Raw genomic sequence first — 24421 nt, 5'->3', positions numbered from 1 at the left:
TGCCACCTTGAGCAGGGCTGGGGCCAATCATGCATTGCGGAAACAGATGTGGACACACCCACCTAAGCCCTGCCATGCCCCCCCCCACCTTCCCCATCGGTCCGGTCCCCTCACTCTCAGCTGCCACCAGTGATGGCTAACCCCACTCCATCCCTCAACCAAAATGTCACTTTTCCAGAGGGCTTTCATGAGACCAAACCCTCCCTCCTGTCCTACAAGGTCCACTCATGGGTGCTGGGGCCACAGGGCCAGCTCTGCCCGTGGGGAAGAGACAGCAGGGCCACAGCCAGTTCCATCTGGGATAGTGAGGGCTGCCGTGCCGCTCCCAGGGCAGTCTGAGGCCAGAAGAGGAGTCAGGGTGGCTGCAGAGGTTCTGTCCTGGTGGTCTGGGTCCCTGCAGCCATTGGGGTGGGTGGGGAATGGTTCATGCAGAGAGCTGCTGAACCCTGGCCACTAGCCTACTGTGTTCCTGGGACCCTGCCTTTTTCTCTTGACGGCTTTTTTTAAGGTAACAACTCACATATCGTACAATTCCCCCATTTAAAGTATAGTCTTTAGACTATTCCCCGAGTAGTGTAGCAGTCACCGCTATCGAATTCTAAAAGGAAATTGCACCTTTTATCCAACAGCCCTAGTCTCTCAGCCTTGGCACCTACTAATTTCCTTTCTGTCCCTGTATTTTTGGGGTGCCTTTATTTGCTGACCATGGTGTCCCCAAGGACTTCCAGCAGATGGCCTTGGTGCCCTCTCCCCTGGCTGTGGGAGGCTGCGGGACGTGGGTGCCATGCAGGAGGGCTAAGTTCTGAGCCCCCAGTGACAGGCCCTGACTGCGGCACAGCCAAAACCATGAAGCCCCTGGTCTGAGAAGATGCTCTGACAGCCAGAGGGGCTGCAGCGGCATCAAGCCAGCCCATCACCCCTGTGCCCTGGCCTCATGGTCCAGGTGCGGGTTGATGGCTCCCAGGATGCCTATCTGTACGAGACGGTCCCTGTTGTCGATGGCAGCCCCATCTTCCGCGATCTGCTCTTCAGCCCCGACCACCAGTACATCTATCTCCTGAGTGAGAAGCAGGTGGGCACACGGTGGGCCGTGGCGGGGTGGGGGCAGGCCTGGCCAGATGCTGACGTGGCTGTCCCCAGGTAAGCCAGCTCCCGGTGGAGACCTGTGAGCAGTACTCAAGCTGTGCAGCTTGCCTGGGCTCCGGGGACCCGCACTGTGGCTGGTGCGTGCTGCGGCACAGGTGAGGGGCTGGGGTGGGGGTGGCAGGTCTGCTCCAGGGAGTCGGGGGACCCGGGAGAGCCTGTCACCGGCCTGGGGAGAGCAGTTTCTGTCTTCCCCACTTGTCCCAGCTGTACCCCAGTGCCTTCCTCTTCTGCCATTCTCCAGCTAATGAGTGGAACCTCCACCCTCAATGATGTCCCCTGGAGCCCAGGAACAGAGGTCTGGCACACTGTTGCCAGGCAGCTTGGGCTGGGCCAGCTGGCCCATCCCCTCTCCCCCCACCACGCCCCTGGCCCAGGGCCCTCCTGGGGCAGCTGTGGGATGGGCTCTGGCCTGCCTCCGCACAGATGCTGCCGTGAAGGCGCCTGCCCGGGTGCCTCTGCCCTGCATGGCTTTGCTGAAGAGTTGAGCAAGTGTGTCCAGGTGCATGTTCGGCCCAACAATGTATCGGTGACGTCGCCGGGGTTGCAGGTAAGTGGTGGGGCGGGAGTGCATGGCCCGGGGGTGTGTACCCCGGGGAGGGTGCCCCTGCCCACGCCTTTCCCCTGCTCTGAGCCCTTTGACTCCACAGCTGACTGTAGCCATGCACAACGTGCCAGACCTCAGCGCGGGCGTCAGCTGTGCCTTCGAGGAAGTGACCGAGAGTGAGGCTCTCCTGCTGCCCTCTGGCGAGCTGCGCTGCCCCTCGCCCTCCCTCCAAGAGCTCCAGGCGCTCACCAGGGGGCACGGTCAGTGGGCTGGGGCTGCTGGGGATGGGAGGCCCCCGCTGCGCACCCCTTGCTCACGGCCTCTGGCTTGTTACAGGTGCCACCCGCACCATACGGCTGCAGCTGCTCTCCAAGGAGAGTGGCGTGCGCTTTGCTGGGGCCGACCTTGTCTTCTACAACTGCAGCGTCCTCCAGTCGTGAGTGCCTGGTCCTGCCCCTGGGGCAGGCGGGGGCCCGCCTGCAGGGTGGCTGTCTCCAGGGACCTCGGGAGCTAATTGTCTTCTTATCCCCTGTGCTCTCCAGACATTGGGCAGGGCCCTGGCCTGGCCACCTTTTTCCTTCAGTTACCACCACTGAGTCTGGGCAGGGGTGGTGATGGGGGGCGGTCCCAGTGTTCTCTGATATCTCTGAAGCCGCACTCCTTGGCAGGTGCATGTCCTGCGTCGGCAGCCCTTACCCCTGCCACTGGTGTAAGTACCGCCACGTGTGCACCTGCCACCCCCACGAGTGCTCCTTCCAGGAGGGCAGGGTCCACAGCCCTGAGGTGAGGCAGGGTGCGGGGGCGGGCACTGTGGGCTGGCCATGGGCTTTGCTGCCTTTGGTCCTGGTGGCCTCTGTGAGCCCCAATCCCTGGCTGGGTGGCAGCCAAAGTGCCTGGCTTGTGGGTGACTGGCATCCCCCGCAGGGCTGCCCCGAAATCCTGCCCGGCGGGGACCTCCTGATCCCAGTCGGCGTTATGCAACCTCTTACCCTGCGGGCCAAGAACCTGCCGCAGCCGCAGTCGGGCCAGAAGAACTATGAGTGTGTGGTCCGCGTGCAGGGCCGGCAGCAGCGCGTGCCGGCCGTGCGCTTCAACAGCAGCAGCGTGCAGTGTCAGAACGCATCGGTGAGGCCTGGTGCAGTGGTGCTGGCTGTCTTGCCAGGCAGAAGCCTCAAGCACCCTCGGCAGGCCCAGGCTTGGAACCTCCTGAGTCTCCCGCCAGGGATTCCTGTGCTTGCGGGGCGGGGGGTGGGGGGGGGTGGGGGGGGGAGGGGCAAGGATGGGAAGGAGGGGCACACACCTTATCTGAAGTCACGTGGGCCCTTCTCCCCCAGTACTCCTATGAAGGTGAGGAGCATGGTGACACGGAGTTCGACTTCTCTGTGGTCTGGGATGGGGATTTCCCCATTGACAAGCCTCCTAGCTTCCGAGGTGAGGATGGGATGGGGCCTCTGCAGCCTGTTCCCCCGGGAGGGAGAGGGCACCCCCACTGCCGCAGTGGCATCCACCCTGCCACCCACCCAGCAGTGCCCCTGTGCCCGCAGCCCTCCTGTACAAGTGCTGGGCACAACGCCCCAGCTGTGGCCTCTGCCTCAAGGCTGACCCCCGCTTCAACTGTGGCTGGTGCATCTCGGAGCACAAGTGCCAGCTGCGTGCCCACTGCCCAGCCCCCCAAACCAACTGGATGCACCCAAGCCAGAAGAGCTCTCGCTGCAGCCACCCACGCATCACACAGGTCCGTGCTGCCACCGCCGCCGCTGCCACTGCCACACCCCTGGGACCACTGGTGGCCTACACTGACCTTGCCCCACATCTTGCCCTGCAGGTCCACCCGCTCATGGGTCCCAAGGAGGGCGGCACCTGGGTCACCATAGTGGGTGAGAACCTGGGTCTCACCTCGAGGGAGCTGGGCCTTCGCGTGGCTGGTGTGCGCTGCAATGCCATCCCTACTGAGTATATCAGCGCTGAGAGGTGAGTGTGGCGTGCAGCCTGGGCCCGGCCGGCCAGGGGCAGGCACCCGTTCACCTTCTCTGCCTCCCAGGATCGTGTGTGAGATGGAGGAGTCACTAGTACCCAGCCCACCACCAGGGCCTGTGGAGCTGTGTGTTGGCGACTGCTCGGCTGACTTCCAGACGCAATCTGACCAGCTCTACACCTTCGTGGTGCGTGTGCTGTCTGCCCTGTCCCCGGTCGAGTGGTGGGTTCTGTGTAGTCCTCCCCTCAGAATGTTTTCTCGTGCAGACGCCGACCTTCCACCGTGTGAGCCCGGGCCGGGGCCCGGCGGCGGGAGGCACACGGCTCACCATCGTGGGCAGCTCTCTGGATGCTGGCAGCAGGGTCACGGTGACCGTGAGAGATGGCGAATGCCAGTTCGTGAGGTGCATGGGGCTTGGGGTGGGTGCCCCAGGCTGGAGGGGCAGGGCATGGGATGGGGCATTGGGCCGGGCTGGGCAGGGGCCTGGGCCCTCTTCCCAGCACCACACTTGCTGCTGGTGCCGTAGGAGAGACGCCGAGTCTATCGTCTGCATCTCGCCAGTCTCCACCCTGGGCCCCAGCCAGGCTCTCATCACGCTAGTCATTGACCGGGCCAACATCTCCAGTCCCGGTGTCGTCTACACCTACACCCAGGACCCCACTGTCACACGTCTTGAGCCCACCTGGAGCATTATCAAGTAAGACCCTGGGAAGCATGGCTGAGGCCTGTGGACTGGGAGCCTTGGGCACCAAGTCATGTCTCCATCAGCTGAAGGGCAGGGTCACCCCAACCTTGGGCCCCAGGTAAGGCCGCCAGCCCAGGCTGGGGGTCATCCTCCCCTTTTGAGTCCCTGGGCTCCTGTGAAGATGTGACCATTTTCTGGGTCTAGGCTAGGGTGGTGGGGGAGGGAACCTGAGGCTCCTGTCCACTGTCCCCAGTGGCAGCACTGCCATCACTGTGAGTGGGACCCACCTACTGACGGTCCAGGAGCCCCGAGTCCGGGCTAAGTACCGTGGTATTGAGACCACGAACGTGAGTACCAGCACTCTTGCCTGCCCTGGCCGCGCTGCCCTCCACCTGGGGTCACCTAGGCTACTGGGCTGCCCACGCTTGTCCCCACAGACATGCCAGGTGATCAATGACACGGCCATGCTGTGTAAGGCCCCTGGGATCTTCCTGGGGCGGCCCCAGCCCCAGGCACAAGGGGAGCACCCTGATGAGTTCGGCTTCCTGCTGGACCACGTGCAGACGGCACGCTTCCTCAACCGCTCTGCCTTCACCTACTACCCCGATCCCAGCTTCGAGCCACTGGGGCCTTCTGGTGTTCTGGATGTCAAACCTGGCTCCCATGTGGTGCTGAAGGTACCTGCAAGGGGCAGGAGGAGTGGGGAGGAGTGTGGGCAGGGTGGGGGGTGGGGCCTGGGACGATGCATCGCTCCTCCCCCAGGGCAAGAACCTGATCCCCGCAGCCACAGGCAGCTCCCGCCTCAACTACACGGTGCTGATTGGGGGCCAGCCATGCGCGCTGACTGTCTCGGACACACAGCTCCTGTGCGACTCGCCCAGCCAGACGGGCCGGCAGCCTGTCATGGTGGGTGGCGGTGGGGAGGGCAAGGTAGGGCAGCTGGGAGGGCCAGGGCAACGCTCACCCTTGGCCTGCCCCGCAGGTGCTGGTGGGCGGCCTGGAGTTCTGGCTGGGCACGCTGCACGTCACGGCCGAGCGGGCGCTAACCCTACCGGCCGTGGTGGGGATGGCCGTGGGGGGCGGGCTCTTGCTGCTAGCCATCGCCGCTGTGCTGGTGGCCTATAAGCGCAAGACACAGGACGCAGACCGCACACTCAAGCGGCTGCAACTGCAGATGGACAACCTGGAGTCCCGGGTGGCCCTGGAGTGCAAGGAAGGTGCCTGGGGTGGGGTGCCTGGGGCAGGGAGGGGGCGGGCGGCGGGCTAGGTGGCCTTGGCCCTGCTGCTCAGCTGACGCCTCCCTCCCCAGCCTTCGCCGAGCTGCAGACGGACATCAACGAGCTGACGAACCACATGGACGGGGTGCAGATCCCCTTCCTGGACTACCGTACCTACGCCGTGCGCGTGCTCTTCCCGGGCATCGAGGCCCACCCAGTGCTCAAGGAGCTGGACGTGAGGCACCCCTCCCCCGCTCTCCCGCCTGCCCTGCCCTTCTATCTCCCCCTAGGGCATCCTCCAGACTCCCTGCTCTCCACAGACACCCCCCAATGTCGAGAAGGCTCTGCGCCTCTTCGGACAGCTGCTGCACAGCCGGGCGTTCGTGCTCACCTTCATCCACACCCTGGAGGCCCAGAGCAGCTTCTCCATGCGCGACCGAGGCACCGTGGCCTCGCTGACCATGGTGGCCCTGCAAAGCCGGCTTGACTATGCCACCGGGCTGCTCAAGCAACTGCTAGCGGACCTCATTGAGAAAAACCTCGAGAGCAAGAACCACCCAAAGCTGCTGCTGCGCAGGTACTGTTCAGCTGGCCTGGCCCTGGCCCCGGCTTCCTCTGTCAGGCCCCGCCCCTGCCCGGCCCTTTTGGGTTCTGGCTCCACCCCTGGCTGGTCCCACCTCCTGCTGGACCACGCCCTACCCAAGCCTGATCCAGGCCCAGACCTCTGCCAGGCCCAAGGCCTGAGCGCTGCTCTGTGCTCTAGGACAGAGTCCGTGGCGGAGAAGATGCTCACCAACTGGTTCACGTTCTTGCTGCACAAGTTTCTGAAGGTACGCGTGGGGGCTGGGTGGCAGGGGAGGTAGTGTCGGGCTGGCCACTGTCAGGCAGTGGCAAGCTCTGCCCCTGGCTGGCTGTAGGAGTGTGCAGGGGAGCCCCTCTTCCTGCTCTACTGCGCCATCAAGCAGCAGATGGAGAAGGGCCCCATCGATGCCATCACCGGCGAGGCTCGCTACTCGCTGAGCGAAGACAAGCTCATCCGGCAGCAGATCGACTACAAGACACTGGTGAGGGGCTGGGGTGGGAAGTCAGAGCAGGGCACAGCCTGGCCCAACACTGACCCTGGGGTCCCCTCACCCCCAGACCCTGCACTGTGTGTGTCCGGAGAGCGAGGGCAGTGCCCAGGTTCCTGTGAAGGTTCTCAACTGTGACAGCATCACCCAGACCAAAGACAAGCTGCTGGATACTGTGTACAAGGGTGTCCCCTATTCCCAGCGCCCCAAAGCCGAGGACATGGACCTGGGTGAGGCTTCCACTCGTGCTGCCCATGGCACCCGGATGCCTCTCTCACTCCCCTAACTGTGCTTTGCTACCACCCCGGGAGTGGGCTCAGGGTCTTGGGGTGGCTGGGAGGGAACCTCACAGACCGTCTGCGGCCCACAGAATGGCGCCAGGGCCGCATGGCCCGTATCATCCTCCAGGATGAGGACGTCACCACCAAGATCGAATGTGACTGGAAGAGGGTCAACTCACTGGCCCACTACCAGGTGAGGGGCTGAGAGGGAGTGGGGCCCGTGGCTCATGCCCACTCTTGCCCGCAGTGAGGTGGTGGCAGCGGTTGGTGGCTCTGGCCCCTCGGCCCCTCAGTCTTCTCTGTTGCCCCCTCTCTGTCTCTGGGGTTTCTAGGTGACAGATGGTTCCTTGGTGGCACTGGTGCCCAAACAAGTGTCTGCCTATAACATGGCTAGCTCCTTCACATTCACTCGCTCCCTCAGCCGCTACGGTAGGTCCTTCGGTGCGGCCTTTGCCATGCTGTTCGCTTAGAGGCAATGGAGGTGGTCAGGGGAGCTGGAGGCTCACCAGCCTCTGCTGTCTAACTGGCCAGCTTGGCTACGGAGGCCTTCCTGGGCTCTGCCCTTGGGAGCTGCCCAGTTCTGAGAGCTTAGAATTGGGGTGGGTCAGAGAGAGCAGAGGCTTTTCCAGACAGTGTGGGCAGAGGCCCAGCCCTCGCCATGGCCCGTGGCCCCGAAGCTAAGGGCCGTGCCGTCCTTTGCCCCAGAGAGCTTGCTGCGCACGGCCAGCAGCCCTGACAGCCTGCGCTCGCGGGCACCCATGATCACGCCTGACCAGGAGACAGGTACCAAGCTTTGGCACCTGGTGAAGAACCATGACCACCTGGACCAGCGCGAGGGTGACCGTGGTAGCAAAATGGTCTCGGAGATATACCTGACACGACTGCTAGCCACCAAGGTGGGCCTACCCTGCACCACTGGGCCCTGCACAGAGGGTGTCTGGGCAGCCTTGGCCCTGAGGTTGGCCTGGCCTGCCCAGGGAGGGGGCTTTGGATCCTTAGAATTCAGCAGGGCTTTCTCAAGGCCTTTGCTATGGAAAATTCCAGCCTGAGGTTGAAGCCAGCCTAGGCCTGTGTCAGAGCTCAACCTTGGAGGGAAGCTCCTCCATCCCCATCATCCTGCTTTGGGAACACACAGCCTGCCCACTCACTGCTCCCTCACCTCACCGCCACCCCAGGGCACCCTGCAGAAGTTTGTAGATGACCTCTTCGAGACTGTGTTCAGCACAGCCCACCGCGGCTCAGCTCTGCCACTGGCCATCAAGTACATGTTTGACTTCTTGGATGAGCAGGCAGACCGACGGCAGATCAGTGACCCTGATGTGCGGCACACCTGGAAGAGCAACTGGTACACGCCTGCGAGGGAGGCGGGGAGACTGGTAGGGGTCATGGTGCTCGTCTGGCAAGAAAACTCTGGCTCGGTCCAGGGCTGACATGGACGGCACCCCCAAGCAAAGTGATGGGTGAATGCAACCTGGGAGGTGGCCTCTGGCTGGTTGGGTGTTGGCAGAGGAGCAGAGGGAGGAGGGAGGCTACACCTCAGTTTCTTTCCTGCATGTGTGACTGAGTGGCAGTGAGGCCACCACCACGACAGGAAGAGTGAGAGCAGGCAGTGAGGACCTGGATGTGGCCCAGGTAGTGACAACAGTGACAGAAGCTGCAGACAGGGTTGAGATCCACGGAGAACAGAAGGGCGGTGTCCTCTTATTTCTCACTTCCCAGAGTCCCCCACAAAAGGAAAGGAGAAGCTCCTGAGCCTTAACGTGTCATTTCTTGCCTGCTCTGGACCAGGCGTGATCTGGCCAAACGGATCTGAGTGGTTCTCGCCCCCGCCCACAGCCTGCCTCTGCGTTTCTGGGTGAACGTCATCAAGAACCCTCAGTTCGTGTTCGACATTCACAAGAGCAGTATCACGGACGCCTGCCTCTCGGTGGTGGCCCAGACCTTCATGGACTCCTGCTCCACGTCTGAGCACCGGCTGGGCAAGGACTCGCCCTCCAACAAGCTGCTCTATGCCAAGGACATCCCCAGCTACAAGAGCTGGGTGGAGAGGTGGGCGGGGAAAGGCGGGACCAGGGCCCCAGGAGGACATCGTGGGCTGTGGGGTGCCTGTCTGAAAAGCCCAGAGGCTGGCCCGGCCAGTGACGGTGTAGGATTTGGCCTTTGTGGCACCTGCCCACATGATCTGTACCGGGGCCTCAACAGGTACTACCGGGACATTGCCAAGATGGCATCCATCAGTGACCAGGACATGGACGCCTACCTGGTGGAGCAGTCCCGCCTGCATGCCAGTGACTTCAATGTCCTGAGTGCACTCAGCGAGCTCTACTTCTATGTCACCAAGTATCGCCAGGAGGTGCGCACTGCCCCTCCCTGAGTCCAGCACTCAGACCTGAGGGCACACCCAGTGGCAAAGGAAGGAGGCATGGTGGGGAGTGGGGGCACCACAAGGAGATGGAGGGACACTGAGGACACAGAGCCTGTCTCTTGGCTGTTCATGATCCTACTCGGGGCCAGGTCCCAGGGCCAGCACAGTGATACTCTCTGTAGAGGCCAGGCTTTGAGGGACCCGGGAGAGTAGCCACTGGTTGGGGCACAAGGTTCTAGCTGGGTAGAGTTAGGGACAAGGGGCAGCGAGAGGGCAGGGCAAGGGGGAACAAGGCTGCAGTGGGGGAGGGGGACAGCCACTCACAGGATTTGGGACTGGAGACAGCACTTTGTAAGTTATCGGCACATATAAAGCCCTGAGCCTGGAAGAGCTCACCCAGGGAGTCAGGGAGTGGGGGTAGAGGGAGAAGCTGCCCGAGGACCAAGCGTCCAGTGGGGAGGGAGGGAAACGGAGAGTGTGTGGTGGTGCCTTGGAACAAGGCTGAGGTCCCCAGGTGTCAGGAGGTGGAGTGATCAGTTGTCACATGCTGCTGAAGGGTCATGTACGATGAGTTCTGGGAACCCACCCTGGGTTTAGCAATGAGATGGCCGTGGTCTGGACGAGAGCGGTTTCGGTGGAGGTGGGGGTGCTAGGAGGGACTGGGAAGTGAGAAATTGGGGACAGAGAGCCCAGACAACCCTTGGGAGGCTGTGAAGAAGAGGAGGAGAAAGTGCTCTAGTTGGAGGGGGATCTGGGGTCCAGGAGAGGCTGGTGGATGGGTGGTGAAGAAGTGAGAGGTTGGAGCCGTTCTGGTGCTCACAGGGGCTGTGGGGCCTGAGGGAGCACTGAGGTGTGTGGGAGAGATGAGTTTACCTGGCAGTGGGGGCCGTGCACACGGGGACCTGCCTCTCCGCCAAGCCTTGCTCCAGGGGACCCTTCCTCCCCCCACCCCAGATTCTGAGTGCCATGGACCGAGACGCCTCTTGTCGAAAGCACAAGTTGCGCCAGAAGCTGGAACAGATCATCAGCCTTGTGTCCAACAGCAGCTGAGGGTGGCCCAGTTGGGTGAGGACGGGGCTTCTGCGTCCTGAGCCGTCCTCTGACAAGGGGGGCTGGCTCACGCCCGCTGCCCAGGCTGAGACTCATAGCGGGTGCGTGGGGGAGGCACCGGGCCAGTAGGACCCCAGCACACCTGGGTCCCCTTCACTAGTGCCTTGCTTCGGGCCCTGGGGCAGGGGAGGGGAGACAGGACCAAGTCCCCCATCCCAGCAGCAGCAATACCCCCACCCTCCTGCCCTGGTGCCCAGCTGTGGCAGTAGCCCCTGCCGTCCTTCCTATTTATACCCCAACCACCTATTTATTTAATTTAACTCCATCTCACTGTTTCCATCTGTAAACGTGTATCCCTCCTGGGATGTGGCCAACCTCACCCACCTTCCTCTCCACCTGTCCTGGGTCCCTTGTGACATTGCCAGCTGTGGTCCATCCTCTGGCACTTCTCTTTGTAATGGCTGGCCCCAGCTCTCCCTGGAAGGGGGACTTGACACTAGCAGACACGGGGTGGGTGGTGCACCTGAAGCTGTGCCAAGGGGCCCCCTGCCCGCCGACCACAGCTCCCTTCCCCACGTGGTAGGAGGTAGACCCTCTGTTCGCAGGGGCCCTGTGCTCTCTGAGCACCAGGAGAGCAATTACTAGGCGAGTGCCTAGTGCCCTGGCCAACCTGGGCCTGAGGGCGCAGGACTGTTCTTCCTCCCGGCTCCGCTGCCAAACGTCCTCGGTGCTATCTGCACTTACCCTGGACACTTCCTTCTCATTTACCCTGTCCTGCGCCCGCCCTGAGGGGCCGAGGCGGCAGTGCCTTACTCCTCTGTGTCTTCTGCCTCTTCTGAACAACCTGGCCCGTCTGTGTCCCAGAACCTGGTCCTCTGCTCTTGGGTTGCATGACTTTTTCTTTGTTCACGGGAATGTTTTCCTTTGCTAATTAAATGTTAGGAAAATGGAGATAGTCTGTGGCTTTGTCCTTGGGGTGGGTGGGTGGTAGTTAACATGAACCCAGACTGGTAACCCTGTTGGACTCCACAAGAGCTGGACTCCCTTAATTGGAGAGAGGGTAACTAGCTCTCAAGGTTCCTGAGGATTTGAGGAGACCAGGCTCATGTCCATCACCCAAGCCCGTTGGTCCACCTTCAATTTATATCGAAAATCTACTCACTTCTCCCTGTCGCGGTCCAAGCCACCATATTCTCCTGCCTTCGTGGCTAGTCTCCTGCTTTCTGCCTGGACTCCCCTCGGCCCAGTCTCAACGAGGGAGGCAGAGGGATCCTGTTAAGATGCAAGGCGAACTACATCGACACTCTGTTCAGAACCCTCCAGTAGTTTCAAATGCACCCACACTCCTTAAACGCTGGCAATGCCTTACTGTCCCAGGTGTCTCTCCTATCAGGATGCACCTACCTACCTCTTGCTCCCACACCTCTTCAAGTGGCGCACAGGTAGGGGGGAGCAAGTCAAGCCGGGAGCACTCCGGGACAAGAGAATGGCATCTAACAAGCCCTGTGAGAGACCATGGTCTGATTAAGGAGCGAGGGTGTCTGGGGCCACTCTGTGCCAGGCAGGCACTGTTCCAGGAGCTACGGATACGTGGGCAGAGGGGGAGAAGAGCCATGATTGCTGCCTGGCTGAGGGAGGACATTTGAGAAGGACCTGGAGGAGGTCAGGGAGTGAGCCAGACGAGTCCCAGGGGAAGAGAGTTGCAGACAGAAAAAAGCCTGTGCCAAGATCCTCAGGTGGGAGTGGGCTGGGGTGTTTCAGAAAGGGCGAGTAAGCCAGTGTGGCTGGATCATCGTGAGCAAGGGAGAGATTGGGAGAGACGGCGACCGGAGAGGAAAGGGGCAGGACCACCTTGGGCTCTGTGAGCCACTGTGAGGGCCCTGGCTTTGCCTCTGGGAGAGATGGGAGCCCATTGGAGGGTTTGGAACAGGAGCGATGGGGCCTGGGACCTGACTCATTTTGAGACAGCCCAGCAGCTTCAGCAGTCCCTCTGTGGGGCCAAGTCTGCAGGCTGATTCTGGGCTTTGCAGGGCGAGGAGGGGAGGGAAGGTCAGACTCAAGTCCTTTCCCCAGTGAATGGGCCCCACATTGTGGGGCCAAATTTGGGAAGCCTATCTGGAAAGCGGGAAACCCTGGTGGCGTAGTGGTTATGTGCTAACCGCTGCTAAACAAAAGGCCAGCAGTTCGAATCCACCTGTCACGTCCTTGGATACTCTATGAGGCATTCTACCCTGTGCTGTAGGGTCACTATGAGTCGGAATCGACGCAACGGCAACAGGTTTTTTTTTTTTAATTTGAAAATGGTGGTCCTAGCGTCCTTCTCCTCTGTCCTTTCGTCCGGCTACCCCCTTGTGGTCCCCCACCCCACCGCGCCTTTGGGTTCTTATCCACAAAGGCCTCATCCGTCTCCTTTTGTACGGTACTATGGCTTGATGGCTTATCAGCAAGGAGCCAGAACTTTATGAAGGATACATGCCTGTTTCTTCTGTGAAGGGTAAGAAGGCCTCAGGCCAGGTTAGTAGGATAGGTAAGAAATAATGCTATAGACCTTAACTTCAAATAGAGGAGACTTTTCTATTGCAAGTTTAAAGAGAATACCAAAGAGAAACAGAAACACCCAACAGGCTAAAGCCTGAGGGGGCGCTATGGGTCTGTGCAACTGAAAGGACTGCAGGAAGTTGCTGGCTTCAGGCATGGCGAAATCCAGGATTTGGTTCTCTGAGGTTGGTCTTTCTGCTCCAGCTTCCCTAGGGTTTAGAAGAGAGGAGCCGCGTGACCTGCCTTATGTTGTAAACAGCCCAGCAGCTTCAGCTGTCCATCTTTGGGGCCAAAGCGGCAGACTGCCTCTGGGCTTTGCAGGGTGAGGGAGGAAGGGTCAGACTGAAGCCTGGTGTCCCACAGATCCAGAGCTGCAGAGGGAGAGAAGCCTGGAGATGGGCAGAGGGTCCCCTGGAGTATGGAGCAGAGTTCTGATGGGCACATGCCCGAGGAGACTCCGAGAGTCCATGGGAAAGACCCCTGGTAAGGGTTAATGGTGGTGACCACGCCCAGCAGGGCTCAAGCAGGACCAGGAATAGCACCTGTCCCTTCCCACTGGAATGGAAAACCTCAGGATCAGTAACCATAGGGTAGAGTACTCAGCGGTGAGGAAACATTCATGCCGCTTGGGTCCCACTGAGCAAATCTTAAAAGCAAGGCTTGAAAGGAACAGGCTGTTTCCAAGCATCTTAAGAGCACTCTGGGACAAGACAAAAATATTGGGTACCCAAGGTGAAATTTACCATGTGTGACGTCCAGTGTGAAATAACCAGATGTACAAAGCAGCAGGAAAATCCAACCCATAACAGGGAGAGGAATCAATCAATGAAAGGAGAACGGATTGGAAAGGGAGATGTAAGACTGCTTTTATTTGCAGTCAGTATGATCGTCTATACAGAAAATCCAATGGAATCTAAAAAGTAGCTCCTGGAACTAAGAGATGAGTTTAGCAAGGTTGCAGGACACCATGTATTTTCGAGGGAGCTAAACACCCGATAAACAGGCATTCGACTGTGTGGAGCATACCTATTCAATCTGTATGCTGAGCAAATAACCCTAGAAACTGTAGAATGGGGCATCAGGATTGGAGGAAGACTCATTAACCACCTACGTTATGCAGATGACACCACCTCGCTTGCTGAAAGTGAAGAGGACTTGAAGCACTTCCTGATGAAGATCAAAGACCACAGCCTTCAGTATGGATTGCACGTCAACATAAAGAAAACAAAAATCCTCACAACTGGACCAATGAGCAACATCATGATAAATGGAGAAAAGACTGAAGTTGTCAAGGATTTCATCTTCCTTGGATCCACAGTCGACACCTGTCTTAGTCATCTAGTGCTGCTGTAACAGAAATATCACAAGTGGATGTCTTTAACAAACAGAAGTTTATTTTCTTATTTGGGCTTCTAGTAGGCTAGAAGGAAGGCCTTCTCTGTCGGCTCTGGAGGAAGGTCCTTGTCATCAATCTGCCCCTGGACTAGGAGGTTCTCCGAGCAGGAATCGTGGGTCCAAAGGACAGGCTTAGCTCCCAGCACTGCTTTCTTGGTGGTATGAGGTCCCCATGTCTCTGTACTTGCTTCTCTCTTTTATATCTCAAAGGAGATTGGCTCAAGACGCAATCCATTTTTGTAGATTAAGTCACGCCTCATTAATATAACTGCCAGCTATCCCACATCAATAACATCATAGAGGTAGGATTTACAACACATAGAAAAATCACATCAGTTGAAACAATGGTGGACAATCATACAATACTGAGAAGCCTGGCCTAGCCAAATTGATACACATATTTTTGGGGGACACAATCCAACTCATGACAACATCCATGGAGGCAACGATGAAGAAATCAAAAGATGCACTGCATTGGGAAAACCTGCTGCAAAAGACCTCTTTAAAGTGTTGAAAAGCAAAGATGTCACCTTGAAGACTAAGCTGCATCTGACCCAAGCCATGGTGTTTTCGGTTGCCTAATATGGATGAGAAAGATGGACGATGAATAAGGAAGACCGAATTGATGCCTTTGAATTGTGGTGTTGGCCAAGAATATTGAATACACCATAGACTACCAAAAGAACAACAAATCTGTCTTGAAAGAAGTACAATCACCTCCAGAAAACTACTGAAACTAATAGAAGAGTTTGGCAGAGTCTCAGGTTATAAGATAAACATACAAAAATCACTTGGATTCCTCTACATCAACAAAAAGAACATCGAAGAGGAAATCACCAAATCAATACCATTCACAGTAGCCCCCAAGAAGATAAAATACTTAGGAATAAATCTTACCAAAGATTTAAAAGACCTATACGAAGATAACTACAAAGTACTACTACAAGAAACTAAAAAGGACCTACTTAAGTGGAAAAACATACCTTGCTCATGGATAGGAAGACTTAACATAGTAAAAATGGCTATTCTACCAAAAGCCAATCTATACATACAATGCACTTCCGATCCAAATTCCAATGACATTTTTTAATGTGATGGAGAAACAAATCACCAACTTCATATGGAAGGGAAAGAAGCCCCCGGATAATTAAAGCATTACTGAAAAAGAAGAAGAAAGTGGGAGGCCTCACCCTACCTGATTTCAGAACCTATTATACAGCCACAGTAGTCAAAACAGCCTGGTACTGGTACAACAACAGGCACATAGACCAATGGAACAGAATTGAGAACCCAGATATAAATCCATCCACATATGAGCAGCTGATATTTGACAAAGGCCCAGGGTCAGTTAATTGGGGAAAAGATAGTCTTTTTAACAAATGGTGCTGGCATAACTGGACACCCATTTGCAGAAAAATGAAACAGGACCTATACCTCACACGATGCACAAAAACTAACTCCAAGTGGATCAAAGACCTAAACATAAAGACTAAAACGATAAAGATCATGGAAGAAAAAATAGGGACAACCTTAGGAGCCCTAATACAAGGCATAAACAGAATACAAAACATTACCAAAAATGACGAAGAGAAACCAGATAACTGGGAGCTCCTAAAAATCAAACACCTATGCTCATCTAAAAAAAAAAAAAAAAAAAAAAAGACTTCTCCAAAAGAGTAAAAAGACCACCTACAGACTGGGAAAGAATTTTCAGCTATGACATCTCCGACCAGCGCCTGATCTCTAAAATCTATATGATTCTGTTAAAACTCAACCACAAAAAGACAAACAACCCAATCAAGAAGTGGGCAAAGGATATGAACACGCACTTCACTAAAGAAGATATTCAGGCAGCCAACAGATACATGAGAAAATGCTCTCGATCATTAGCCATTAGAGAAATGCAAATTAAAACTACGATGAGATTCCACCTCACTCCAACAAGGCTGGCATTAATCCAAAAATCACAAAATAATAAATGTTGGAGAGGTTGCGGAGAGATTGGAACTCTCATACACTGCTGGTGGGAATGTAAAATGGTACAACCACTTTGGAAATCTATCTGGCGTTATCTTAAACAGTTAGAAATAGAACTACCATACAACCCAGAAATCCCACGCCTCGGAATATACCCTAGAGAAATAAGAGCCTTCACACGAACTGACATATGCACACCCATGTTTCTTGCAGCTCTGTTTACAATAGCAAAAAGCTGGAAGCAACCAAGGTGTCCGTCAACGGATGAATGGTTAAATAAATTGTGGTATATTCACACAACGGCATACTACGCATCGATAAAGAACAGTGACGAATCTGTGAAACATTTCATAAGAAGAAGGAACCTGGAAGGCATTATGCTGAGCGAAATCAGTCAGAGGCAAAAGGACAAATATTGTATAAGACCACTATTATAAGATCTTGAGAAACAGTATAAACTGAGAAGAACACATACTTTTGTGGTTACAAGGAGGGGAGAGAGGGAGGGTGGGAGAGGGTTATTTACTGATTAGTTAGTAGATAAGAACTACTTTAGGTGAAGGGAAGGACAATACTCAATACAGGGAAGGTCAGCTCAACTGGACTGGACCAAAAGCAAAGAAGTTTCCGGGATAAACTGAATGCTTCAAAGGTCAGCGGAGCAAGGGCAGGGGTTTGGGGACTATGGCTTAAGGGGGCTTCTAAGTCAATTGGCAAAATAATTCTATTATGAAAACATTCTGCATCCCACTTTGAAATGTGGTGTCTGGGGTCTTAAATGCTAACAAGTGGCCATCTAAGATGCATCAATGAGTCTCAACCCACCTGGATCAAAGGAGAATGAAGAACACCAAGGTCACACGATAACTATGAGCCCAAGAGACAGAAAGGGCCACATGAACCAGAGACCTACATCATCCTGAGACTAGAAGAACTAGTTGGTGCCCGGCCACAATCGATGACTGCTGTGACAGGGAGCACAACAGAGAACCCCTGAGGGAGCAGGAGATCAGTGGGATGCAGACCCCAAATTCTCACAAAAAGACCAGACTTAATGGTCTGACTGAGACTAGAGGAATCCCGGGGGTCATGGTCCCCAAACCTTCTGTTGGCCCAGGACAGGAACCATTCCCGAAGACAACTCATCAGACAGGGAAGGGACTGGACAGTGGGTGGGAGGGAGATGCTGATGAAGAGTGAGCTACTTGTATCAGGTGGACACTTGAGACTGTGTTGGCATCTCCTGTCTGGAGGGGAGATAGGAGGGTAGAGAGGGTTAGAAAGTGGCAAAATTGTCACGAAAGGAGAGACTGGAAGGGCTGACTCATTAGGGCGAGAGCAAGTGGGAGTACGGAGTAAGATGTATATAAGCTTATATGTGGCAGACTGACTTGATTTGTAAACGTTCACTTAAAGCTCAATAAAAATTATTTAAAAAAAAAGTACAATCAGAACGCTCCTCAGAAGCAAGGATAAACCAAAACAAGACCCGCTGCCATCGATTCTGACTCATAATGACCCTATAGGACAGAACAGAACTGCCCCTTGGGGTTTCCAAGGAGCACATGGTGCATTCAAACTACCTACCTTTTGGTTAGCAGCCGAACTCTTAACCATTACACCACCAGGGTTTCCAGAAACAAGGATGGTGAGACTATATCTCACATAGTTTGGACAAGTTATCAGAAGAAACTAGTCCCTGGAGAAGGACATCATGCTTGGTAGAGGGTTAAAGAAAAAGAGGAAGACCCTACATGAGATGGATTGACACAGTGGCTGTAACAATGGCCTCAAACAACAACAATCGTGAGGATGGTCCAGGACCCGGCAGTGTTTTGTTCTGTTGTACATAGGGTCGCTATGAATTGGAATTGACTCGATGGCCCCTAACAACAAGAAACACCTGATACCCCTGCCCCAACACTTTACCAGTTGTCCCAGCATTCCCCTTTATACCCACTGATCTGAAACACATCGAAACCAAAGCAAACCCATTGCCATCGAGTCAATTCCGACTCATAGCGACCCTATAGGACAGAGTAGAACTGCCCCAAAGAGTTTCCAAGGAGCACCTGGTAGATTTGAACTGCCAACTTTTTAGTTACCAGCTGTAGCACTTAACCACAACGCCACCAGGGTTTCCGAAACACATCCAGTAAGCCACAAAATTTGTCTGCTAGTGTTTCTGGGTTGTTTGCTTTTCTCTTGCAAACTAAATTTTTTTATTTTGGTGGAAAGTGGACCCAAAGGTGACAAGGATGTGGAGAAAACAAGAATTCTGGTGGGAGGGCATTTTCTGGAGAGCAAGTTTGTATGGTAGATCAAGAGCCTTAAATAATAAATTTGAAAAGTAAATATTTCATTTAGTGATACTTCCTGTTGGAGTCTAAGGGAAATAACCGCTCATGGAAACAGGTATATACAAGAATCCCATTGAACTGTTACTCATAATAGGAGGAAAACTGGAAAGAATTTAAATGATCAGCAATTATTAAGTGTCATTCATACATACATTTAATACCCTGGTTTTGAAGAATTTGTAGAAAGAGGAAAAGCTCTATCTTAAATGAAAAAAAAAATTATGAAAAATGCTGAAATTAAATCTAATTCTTTTATATTATTGTTATACATGCAATGCATAAACGCAACTATAACACTAAGAAAATATTTCAAAATGTTGAGAGTGGTGAATGCTGAATGAAAGGACATGAGTGATTTTCCTTTTCTCCCATTTCCCAAATGGTCTTCAATTACCTTGTACTATTTGAATGTGTGAGTCCCAGAAGCTCCCCTCCAACCTGAGGACAAGGAACTCTGGAGGTGTGGGAGCTGAAAAGGAACTCAGACGCGGAGTAGAAGCTCAGTTTTATTTTCTGCAGTGACAAACATTTAAGCACATCCCCCTCCCCTTCCAGCCACAAGGAAACAAAACAAGTGGGCAGAGAGTGCCCAAGGGCCAATGCAGGCAAACCGTTAGACTGGCACAATCAGAAAGTGGCAACTACTCCAGGAACCAATGCCCGGGGAGGGGGGGGGGACCACTGCCCAGGAGGGGACACAAGCCTAGGCCTCAGCCCCCTGTTCCTGGCCAAGGCTTAGCGGAAAACAGGGGGCCCGAAGCGCTGCATGGTCCGCACCACCATGGAAAGCTGGTCGAGGAAGTTGATGATGGAAATCCGGAGTAGGCGAGGGTCTTCGGCAGTCCAGTGGCTAATAATGAGGCAGAGAAAATAATTTAAAGGTGAGGACTTGACCTTGCTGCTGTCAGGCCGTCATTCGAGCTAACCCTTTCGGTGTCTCCAATCAGAGCGCCCCCCTCAGGCGGCTATAGGCCCAGAGCACCACAGCCCCTGCTTAAAACCTAACCGGTAGATGACTCTGTTACAGCGTCCCTCGGATGGAGATTGGCCTCAGTCACCTGCCACCACCCGTCACCCCGGCCCCTTCTCGAACTTACACAGCCAGGACACTACCGTTCAGTGTGAGCTCCTTATGAACCACCCCTCGGTGAGGTTCAGCATCTGGGGCCAGGGAGCCACGGGCGATCTCCGCCTCCAGGGGCGATCGGAAAGGCACGGTGAGGGAGCTGGCGGGCATGTGGTTAAGGCACCCCCGGATACTGGCTTTGTGCCCCAGACTCCTTCTCCGTCCCAGGCCCGCTGCCCCCCAGGCCGCCCTCCGACCTCCGTACCGCGCCCCCTGGCCCTCAGGCCTTCCCTCTACCGTCCTAACCCCCCGACAGCCCGGCCGCCCTCCTCAGGCTGCCCAGGCCACTCCCTTGTTCCTCCTTGTGATCCCGCCAGGCCGCCCCTCGCCCGCCCCCTGGCCTTTCATACGGCCACCTCAGAGAGGATACAATTCGTGCAGTCGGCTGCCGGGGCCTGTGGCCGCGGGCTCGGCGTCTCCGCCCGGCCCGGGGGCGTGCGGTGCCTGCGCGACCTGGGGAAGGTCATCGGCGGCAGCTGCCTCCGGGACCGCGCCTCCCGGAGCCCCGCGGTCAGCTTGGCCTCCCGCGCCGCCCTCCGCGCTGCCGGCGCCTGCATTCTGCATGGCCGCTGCTCCGCCTCCGACTCCGCCCTCAGCGCGCCCAGAGAGGCCCGCTGTTCTCGCCGCCGGCGCCCGAGGGCTGGAGACGCCCCACGGAGCCCCGCCCCTCGACCTGGGACTCCACCCCCGGGCGCCTGCGCACACAGGCTCCTCGTGAGCACACGGGGCGCTTGGTTGCTTCTCGCCAAGCCAGCCCTACTACGGCCCCGCCCCCCCGACCCTGCCGGGCGTGGAGAGACAAGTTCCCTCACCAGCCTCCGCCCGGTACAGCAAGACACTACCCCGTGCGCCTGCACACACAGGCTCCTCTTGAGGATGCTAAACGCGTGACAGGTTCCCGCCAAACCGGCCCTGCTGGAGCCTCCGTGGCCCGCATTGGTGCGGAGAGAGCAAGGGTCCCTCACCACGCTCCACCTCTCAGTGCAGGCGGCACTCCCACAGAGTGGCTGCACAAACAAGCTATCAGTGAGGCCTCCAGGCGTGTGCCGGGCCCTGCAGCGGGCCCCAGGGAACCCATTAGCACCCAGACCCTGAGACTCCCTAACCAAGCTCCGCCCCTTGTCAGGGGACGCCACTGGGGTTCCCCACAGCGCCTGCGCTAATAGCCCTGCTTCAGACTGGGAGACCCCATGGGTTGCCAAGCCACTGAGGCTACCTTACGAAGCTCCACACCTGAGGGTTGGCTCCTCGCCATTAGGGTCTAAACTGCGATGTCAACTTGTAGAAGCCTTCCTGAACACCAATCTAACAGTACCCCCAGGCACTCCTTAACGCCTATAGTCTAAAATTATATGCTTGTCCATTTGTTTACTTCTTTCTTGCTGATCTATCTTCTCTGGGACCTTTTGTTTTTGTCCAGGGCTGTATTTCCAGCACTTAGGACAGTGGCTCCCCTGTACTAGGCAGATAGTTACTTGTTGAATAAAACAGTATTAAGGAAGTGTATCGACAGGGAACTGCCAGAAATTCCAGGCAGTTTCAGAAGAGGACGTGGAACCAGGGATGTCATTGCTGATGTCAGGTGGATCCTGGCTGAAAGCAGAGAATACCAGAAGGATGTTAACCTGTGTTTTATTGACTATGCAAAGGCACCCGACTGTGTGGATCAGAACAAATTATGGATAACATTGAGAAGACTGGGAATTCCAGAACACTTAATTGTGCTCAAGAGGAACCTTTACATAGATCAAGAGGCAGCTGTTCGGACAGAACAAGGGGATACTGATTGGTTTAAAGTCAGGAAAGGCATGCGTCAGGGTTGTATCCTTTCACCATACCTATTCAATCCATTTGCTGAGCAAATACTCTGAGAAGCTGGACTATATGAAGAAGAACAGGACATTAGGATTGGAGGAAGGCTCATTAATACCTGCGTTATGCAGTTGACCCAAACTTGCTTTCTGAAAGTGAAAAGGACTTGAAGCACTTCCTGATGAAGATCAAAGACCACAGCCTTCAGTATGGATTGCACCTCAACGTAAAGAAAACAAAAATCCTCACAACTGCACCAATGAGCAACATCATGATAAACGGAGGAAAGATTGAAGTTGTCAAGGATTTCATTTTACTTGGATCCACAATCAACAGCCATGGAAGCAGCAGTCAAGAAATCAAATGACACATTGTATTGGGTAGATCTGCTGCAAAGGACCTGTTTAAAATGTTGAAAAGCAAAGATGTCACCTTGAACACTAAGGTGCGCCTGACCCAAGCCATGGTATTTTCAATTGCATCATATGCATGTGAAACCTGGACAATGAATAAGGAAGACCGAAGAAGAATTGATGCCTTTGAATTGTGGTGTTGGCGAAGAATATTGAATATACCATGGACTGCCAAAAGAACAAACAAATCTGTCTTGGAGGAAGTGCGGCCAGAATGCTCCTTAGAGACAAGGATGGCAAGAATGCGTCTTACATACTTTGAACATGTTCTCAAGAGGGATCAGTCCCTGGAGAAGGACATCATGCTTGGCAGATTACAGGGTCAGCGGAAAAGAGGAAGACCCTCAACGAGGTGGATTGACACAGTGGCTGTAACAATGAGGTCAAGCATAACAACGATTGTAAGGATGGCGCAGGACCAGGCAGTGTTTCGTTCTGTTGTGCATACGGTCGCTATGAGCCGGAACAGACTCGACAACACCTAACAACAAACAACAAGGAAGTATGCTGGTGGTGTAGTCGTTAAGTACTAGACCTGCTGACCAAAAGGTCGTCAGTTCAAATCCACCAGGTGCTCCTAGGAAACTCTATGGGGCAGTTCTATAGGGTCGCAACGAGTTGGACTCGACAGCAACTTTTTTTTTTTTTTAAGGAAGTATACCACCGCACTGTCAGTTTGTCTTATTGTGGTGGCTTGCGTGTTGCTGTGATACTGGAAGATTCGCCACCAGTATTGAAAATACCAGCAGGGTCACTCATGGTGGACAGGTTACAGTGGAGCTTCCAGACTAAGACAGACTAGGAAGAAGGACCTGGAGATCTACACCTGAAAAAAATTGGCCAGTAAAAACCTTATGAATAACATTGACTGAACACTGTCTGATATGGTGCCCGAAGATGAGCCCCTCAGGTTGGAAGGTGCTCAAAATACGACTGGGGAAGAGCTGCCTCCTCAAAGTAGAGTTGACCTTAATGGTGTGGTTGGAATTAAGATTTTGGGACCTTCATCTGCTGACGTGGCACGACTCAAAATGAGAAGAAACAGCTGCGAACATCCATTAATAATCAGAACGTGGAGTGGACAAGTATGAATCTAGGAAAATTGGAAGTCATGAAAAATGAAATGGAATGCATAAAGATTGATATTCTAGGCATTAGTGAGTTGAAATGGACTGGTATTAGCCATTTTGATTCAGATAATTTATATGGTCTACTATGCCGGGAATGACAAATTGAAGAGAAATGGCGTTGCATTCATTGTCAAAAATAACATTTCAAGATCTATCCTGAAGTACAATGCCTACAAGAAAGACCTGTTAATGTGACTATTATTCAAATTTATGCACCAACCACTAAGCCCAAAGATGAAGAAATTGAAGATTTTTACCAACTTCTGGAGTCTGAAATCGATCAAACATGCCATCAAGATGCATTGATAATTACTGGCTTTTGGAATGCAGAAGTTGGAAACAAAGAAGGATTGCTAGTTGGAAAACATGGCCTTGGTGACAGAAACGATGCCATAAATCGCATGATAGAATTTTGCAAGACCAGTGACTTTATTCATTGCAAATACTTTTTTCAACAACATAAACGGCAGCTATACACATGGACCTCGCTAGATGGAATACACAGGAGTCAAATTGACTACATCTTTGGAAAGAGACAATGGAAAAGCCCAGTATCATCTGTCAAAACAAGGCCAGGGACTGATGGTGGAACGGACCATCAATTGCTCATATGCAAGATTAAGTTGAAGCTGAAGAAAATTAAAACATGTTCACAAGAGCCAAAATATAACCTTGAGTATATCCCACCTGAATTTGGAGACCATCACAAGAATAGATTTGACGTGGCGAACACTAATGACCGAAGACCATACGAGTTGTGGGATGGCATCAGGGACATTATACATGAAGAAAGCAAAAGGTCATTAAAAAGACAGGAAAGAAAGGAAAGACCAAAATGGATGTCAGAAGAGACTCTGAACTGAATGTGCACTAAGTAAAGGGAATTGAAGAAATGATGATGTAAAAGAGCTGAAGAGAAGATTTCAAAGGGCAGCACGAGAAGATAAAGGAAAGTATTATAATGAAATGTGCAAAGACCTGGGGTTAGAGCACCAAAAGAAAAGAACATGCTCGGCATTTCTCAAGCTGAAAGAACTTAAGAAAAAATGCAAGCCTCAAGTTGCAATTTTGAAGGATTCTGAGGCAAAAATACTAAACAATGTAAGAAGCATCAAAAGAAGATGGAAGGAATACACAGAGTTTTTGTACAAAAAGAATTGATCAATGTTCAGCCATTTCAGGAGGTAGCATATGATCAAGAATCGATGGTCCTGAAGGAAGAAGTCCAAGCTGCACTGAAGGCATTAGCAAAAAACAAGGCTTCAGGAATTGATGGAATACAATTGAGATGTTTCAACAAAGGGATGCAGCGCTGGAGGTGCTCACTCATCTATGCC

The 24421-nt window shown here is 54.2% G+C and overlaps 2 protein-coding genes across 14 annotated transcripts in view; one reads left to right on the top strand and one right to left on the bottom strand.

Annotated features, from left to right (window-relative positions):
- The window catches only part of PLXNA3 (plexin A3), a 139759-nt gene that overhangs the window by 3849 nt on the left and 111489 nt on the right, over positions 1–24421 (top strand). For 4 of the 12 annotated variants that reach the window (XM_049872393.1, XM_049872385.1, XM_049872387.1 and 1 more), the window contains 27 exons: positions 944–1072; positions 1141–1241; positions 1570–1693; positions 1794–1950; positions 2027–2126; positions 2359–2815; positions 3025–3121; positions 3235–3425; positions 3516–3661; positions 3732–3852; positions 3932–4068; positions 4192–4362; positions 4604–5027; positions 5113–5256; positions 5333–5567; positions 5660–5802; positions 5888–6144; positions 6331–6397; positions 6485–6631; positions 6708–6867; positions 7008–7111; positions 7251–7347; positions 7624–7814; positions 8094–8263; positions 8755–8967; positions 9121–9271; positions 10238–11254. In XM_049872393.1, the coding sequence (XP_049728350.1) occupies positions 944–1072; positions 1141–1241; positions 1570–1693; positions 1794–1950; positions 2027–2126; positions 2359–2815; positions 3025–3121; positions 3235–3425; positions 3516–3661; positions 3732–3852; positions 3932–4068; positions 4192–4362; positions 4604–5027; positions 5113–5256; positions 5333–5567; positions 5660–5802; positions 5888–6144; positions 6331–6397; positions 6485–6631; positions 6708–6867; positions 7008–7111; positions 7251–7347; positions 7624–7814; positions 8094–8263; positions 8755–8967; positions 9121–9271; positions 10238–10333 (4530 nt within the window). In that variant the 3' untranslated portion in view covers positions 10334–11254. Of the gene's footprint in view, positions 1–943; positions 1073–1140; positions 1242–1569; positions 1694–1793; positions 1951–2026; positions 2127–2358; positions 2816–3024; positions 3122–3234; positions 3426–3515; positions 3662–3731; positions 3853–3931; positions 4069–4191; positions 4363–4603; positions 5028–5112; positions 5257–5332; positions 5568–5659; positions 5803–5887; positions 6145–6330; positions 6398–6484; positions 6632–6707; positions 6868–7007; positions 7112–7250; positions 7348–7623; positions 7815–8093; positions 8264–8754; positions 8968–9120; positions 9272–10237; positions 11255–24421 lie in introns of those variants that run through there. The other 8 variants (XM_049872395.1, XM_049872392.1, XM_049872394.1 and 5 more) reach the window with 5 other exon arrangements.
- On the bottom strand, positions 18964–20376 carry LAGE3 (L antigen family member 3). 2 transcript variants are annotated; one of them, XM_049872423.1, is made up of 3 exons: positions 20100–20376; positions 19717–19829; positions 18964–19453 (listed from the first exon to the last, which is right to left on the bottom strand). In XM_049872423.1, exons 1-3 carry the CDS (start codon positions 20291–20293, stop codon positions 19314–19316), a joined length of 447 nt encoding a protein of 148 aa, XP_049728380.1. In that variant the 5' UTR covers positions 20294–20376; the 3' UTR covers positions 18964–19313. The 2 variants fall into 2 exon arrangements, with proteins under 2 accessions (XP_049728380.1, XP_049728381.1); XM_049872424.1 differs by having other exon boundaries at positions 18969–19453; positions 19701–19829; positions 20100–20374.

The sequence above is a fragment of the Elephas maximus genome, chromosome X (assembly GCF_024166365.1).
Source record: "Elephas maximus indicus isolate mEleMax1 chromosome X, mEleMax1 primary haplotype, whole genome shotgun sequence".
Lineage (NCBI taxonomy): Eukaryota > Metazoa > Chordata > Mammalia > Proboscidea > Elephantidae > Elephas > Elephas maximus.
This window is presented reverse-complemented; position numbering and strand designations above follow the sequence as displayed.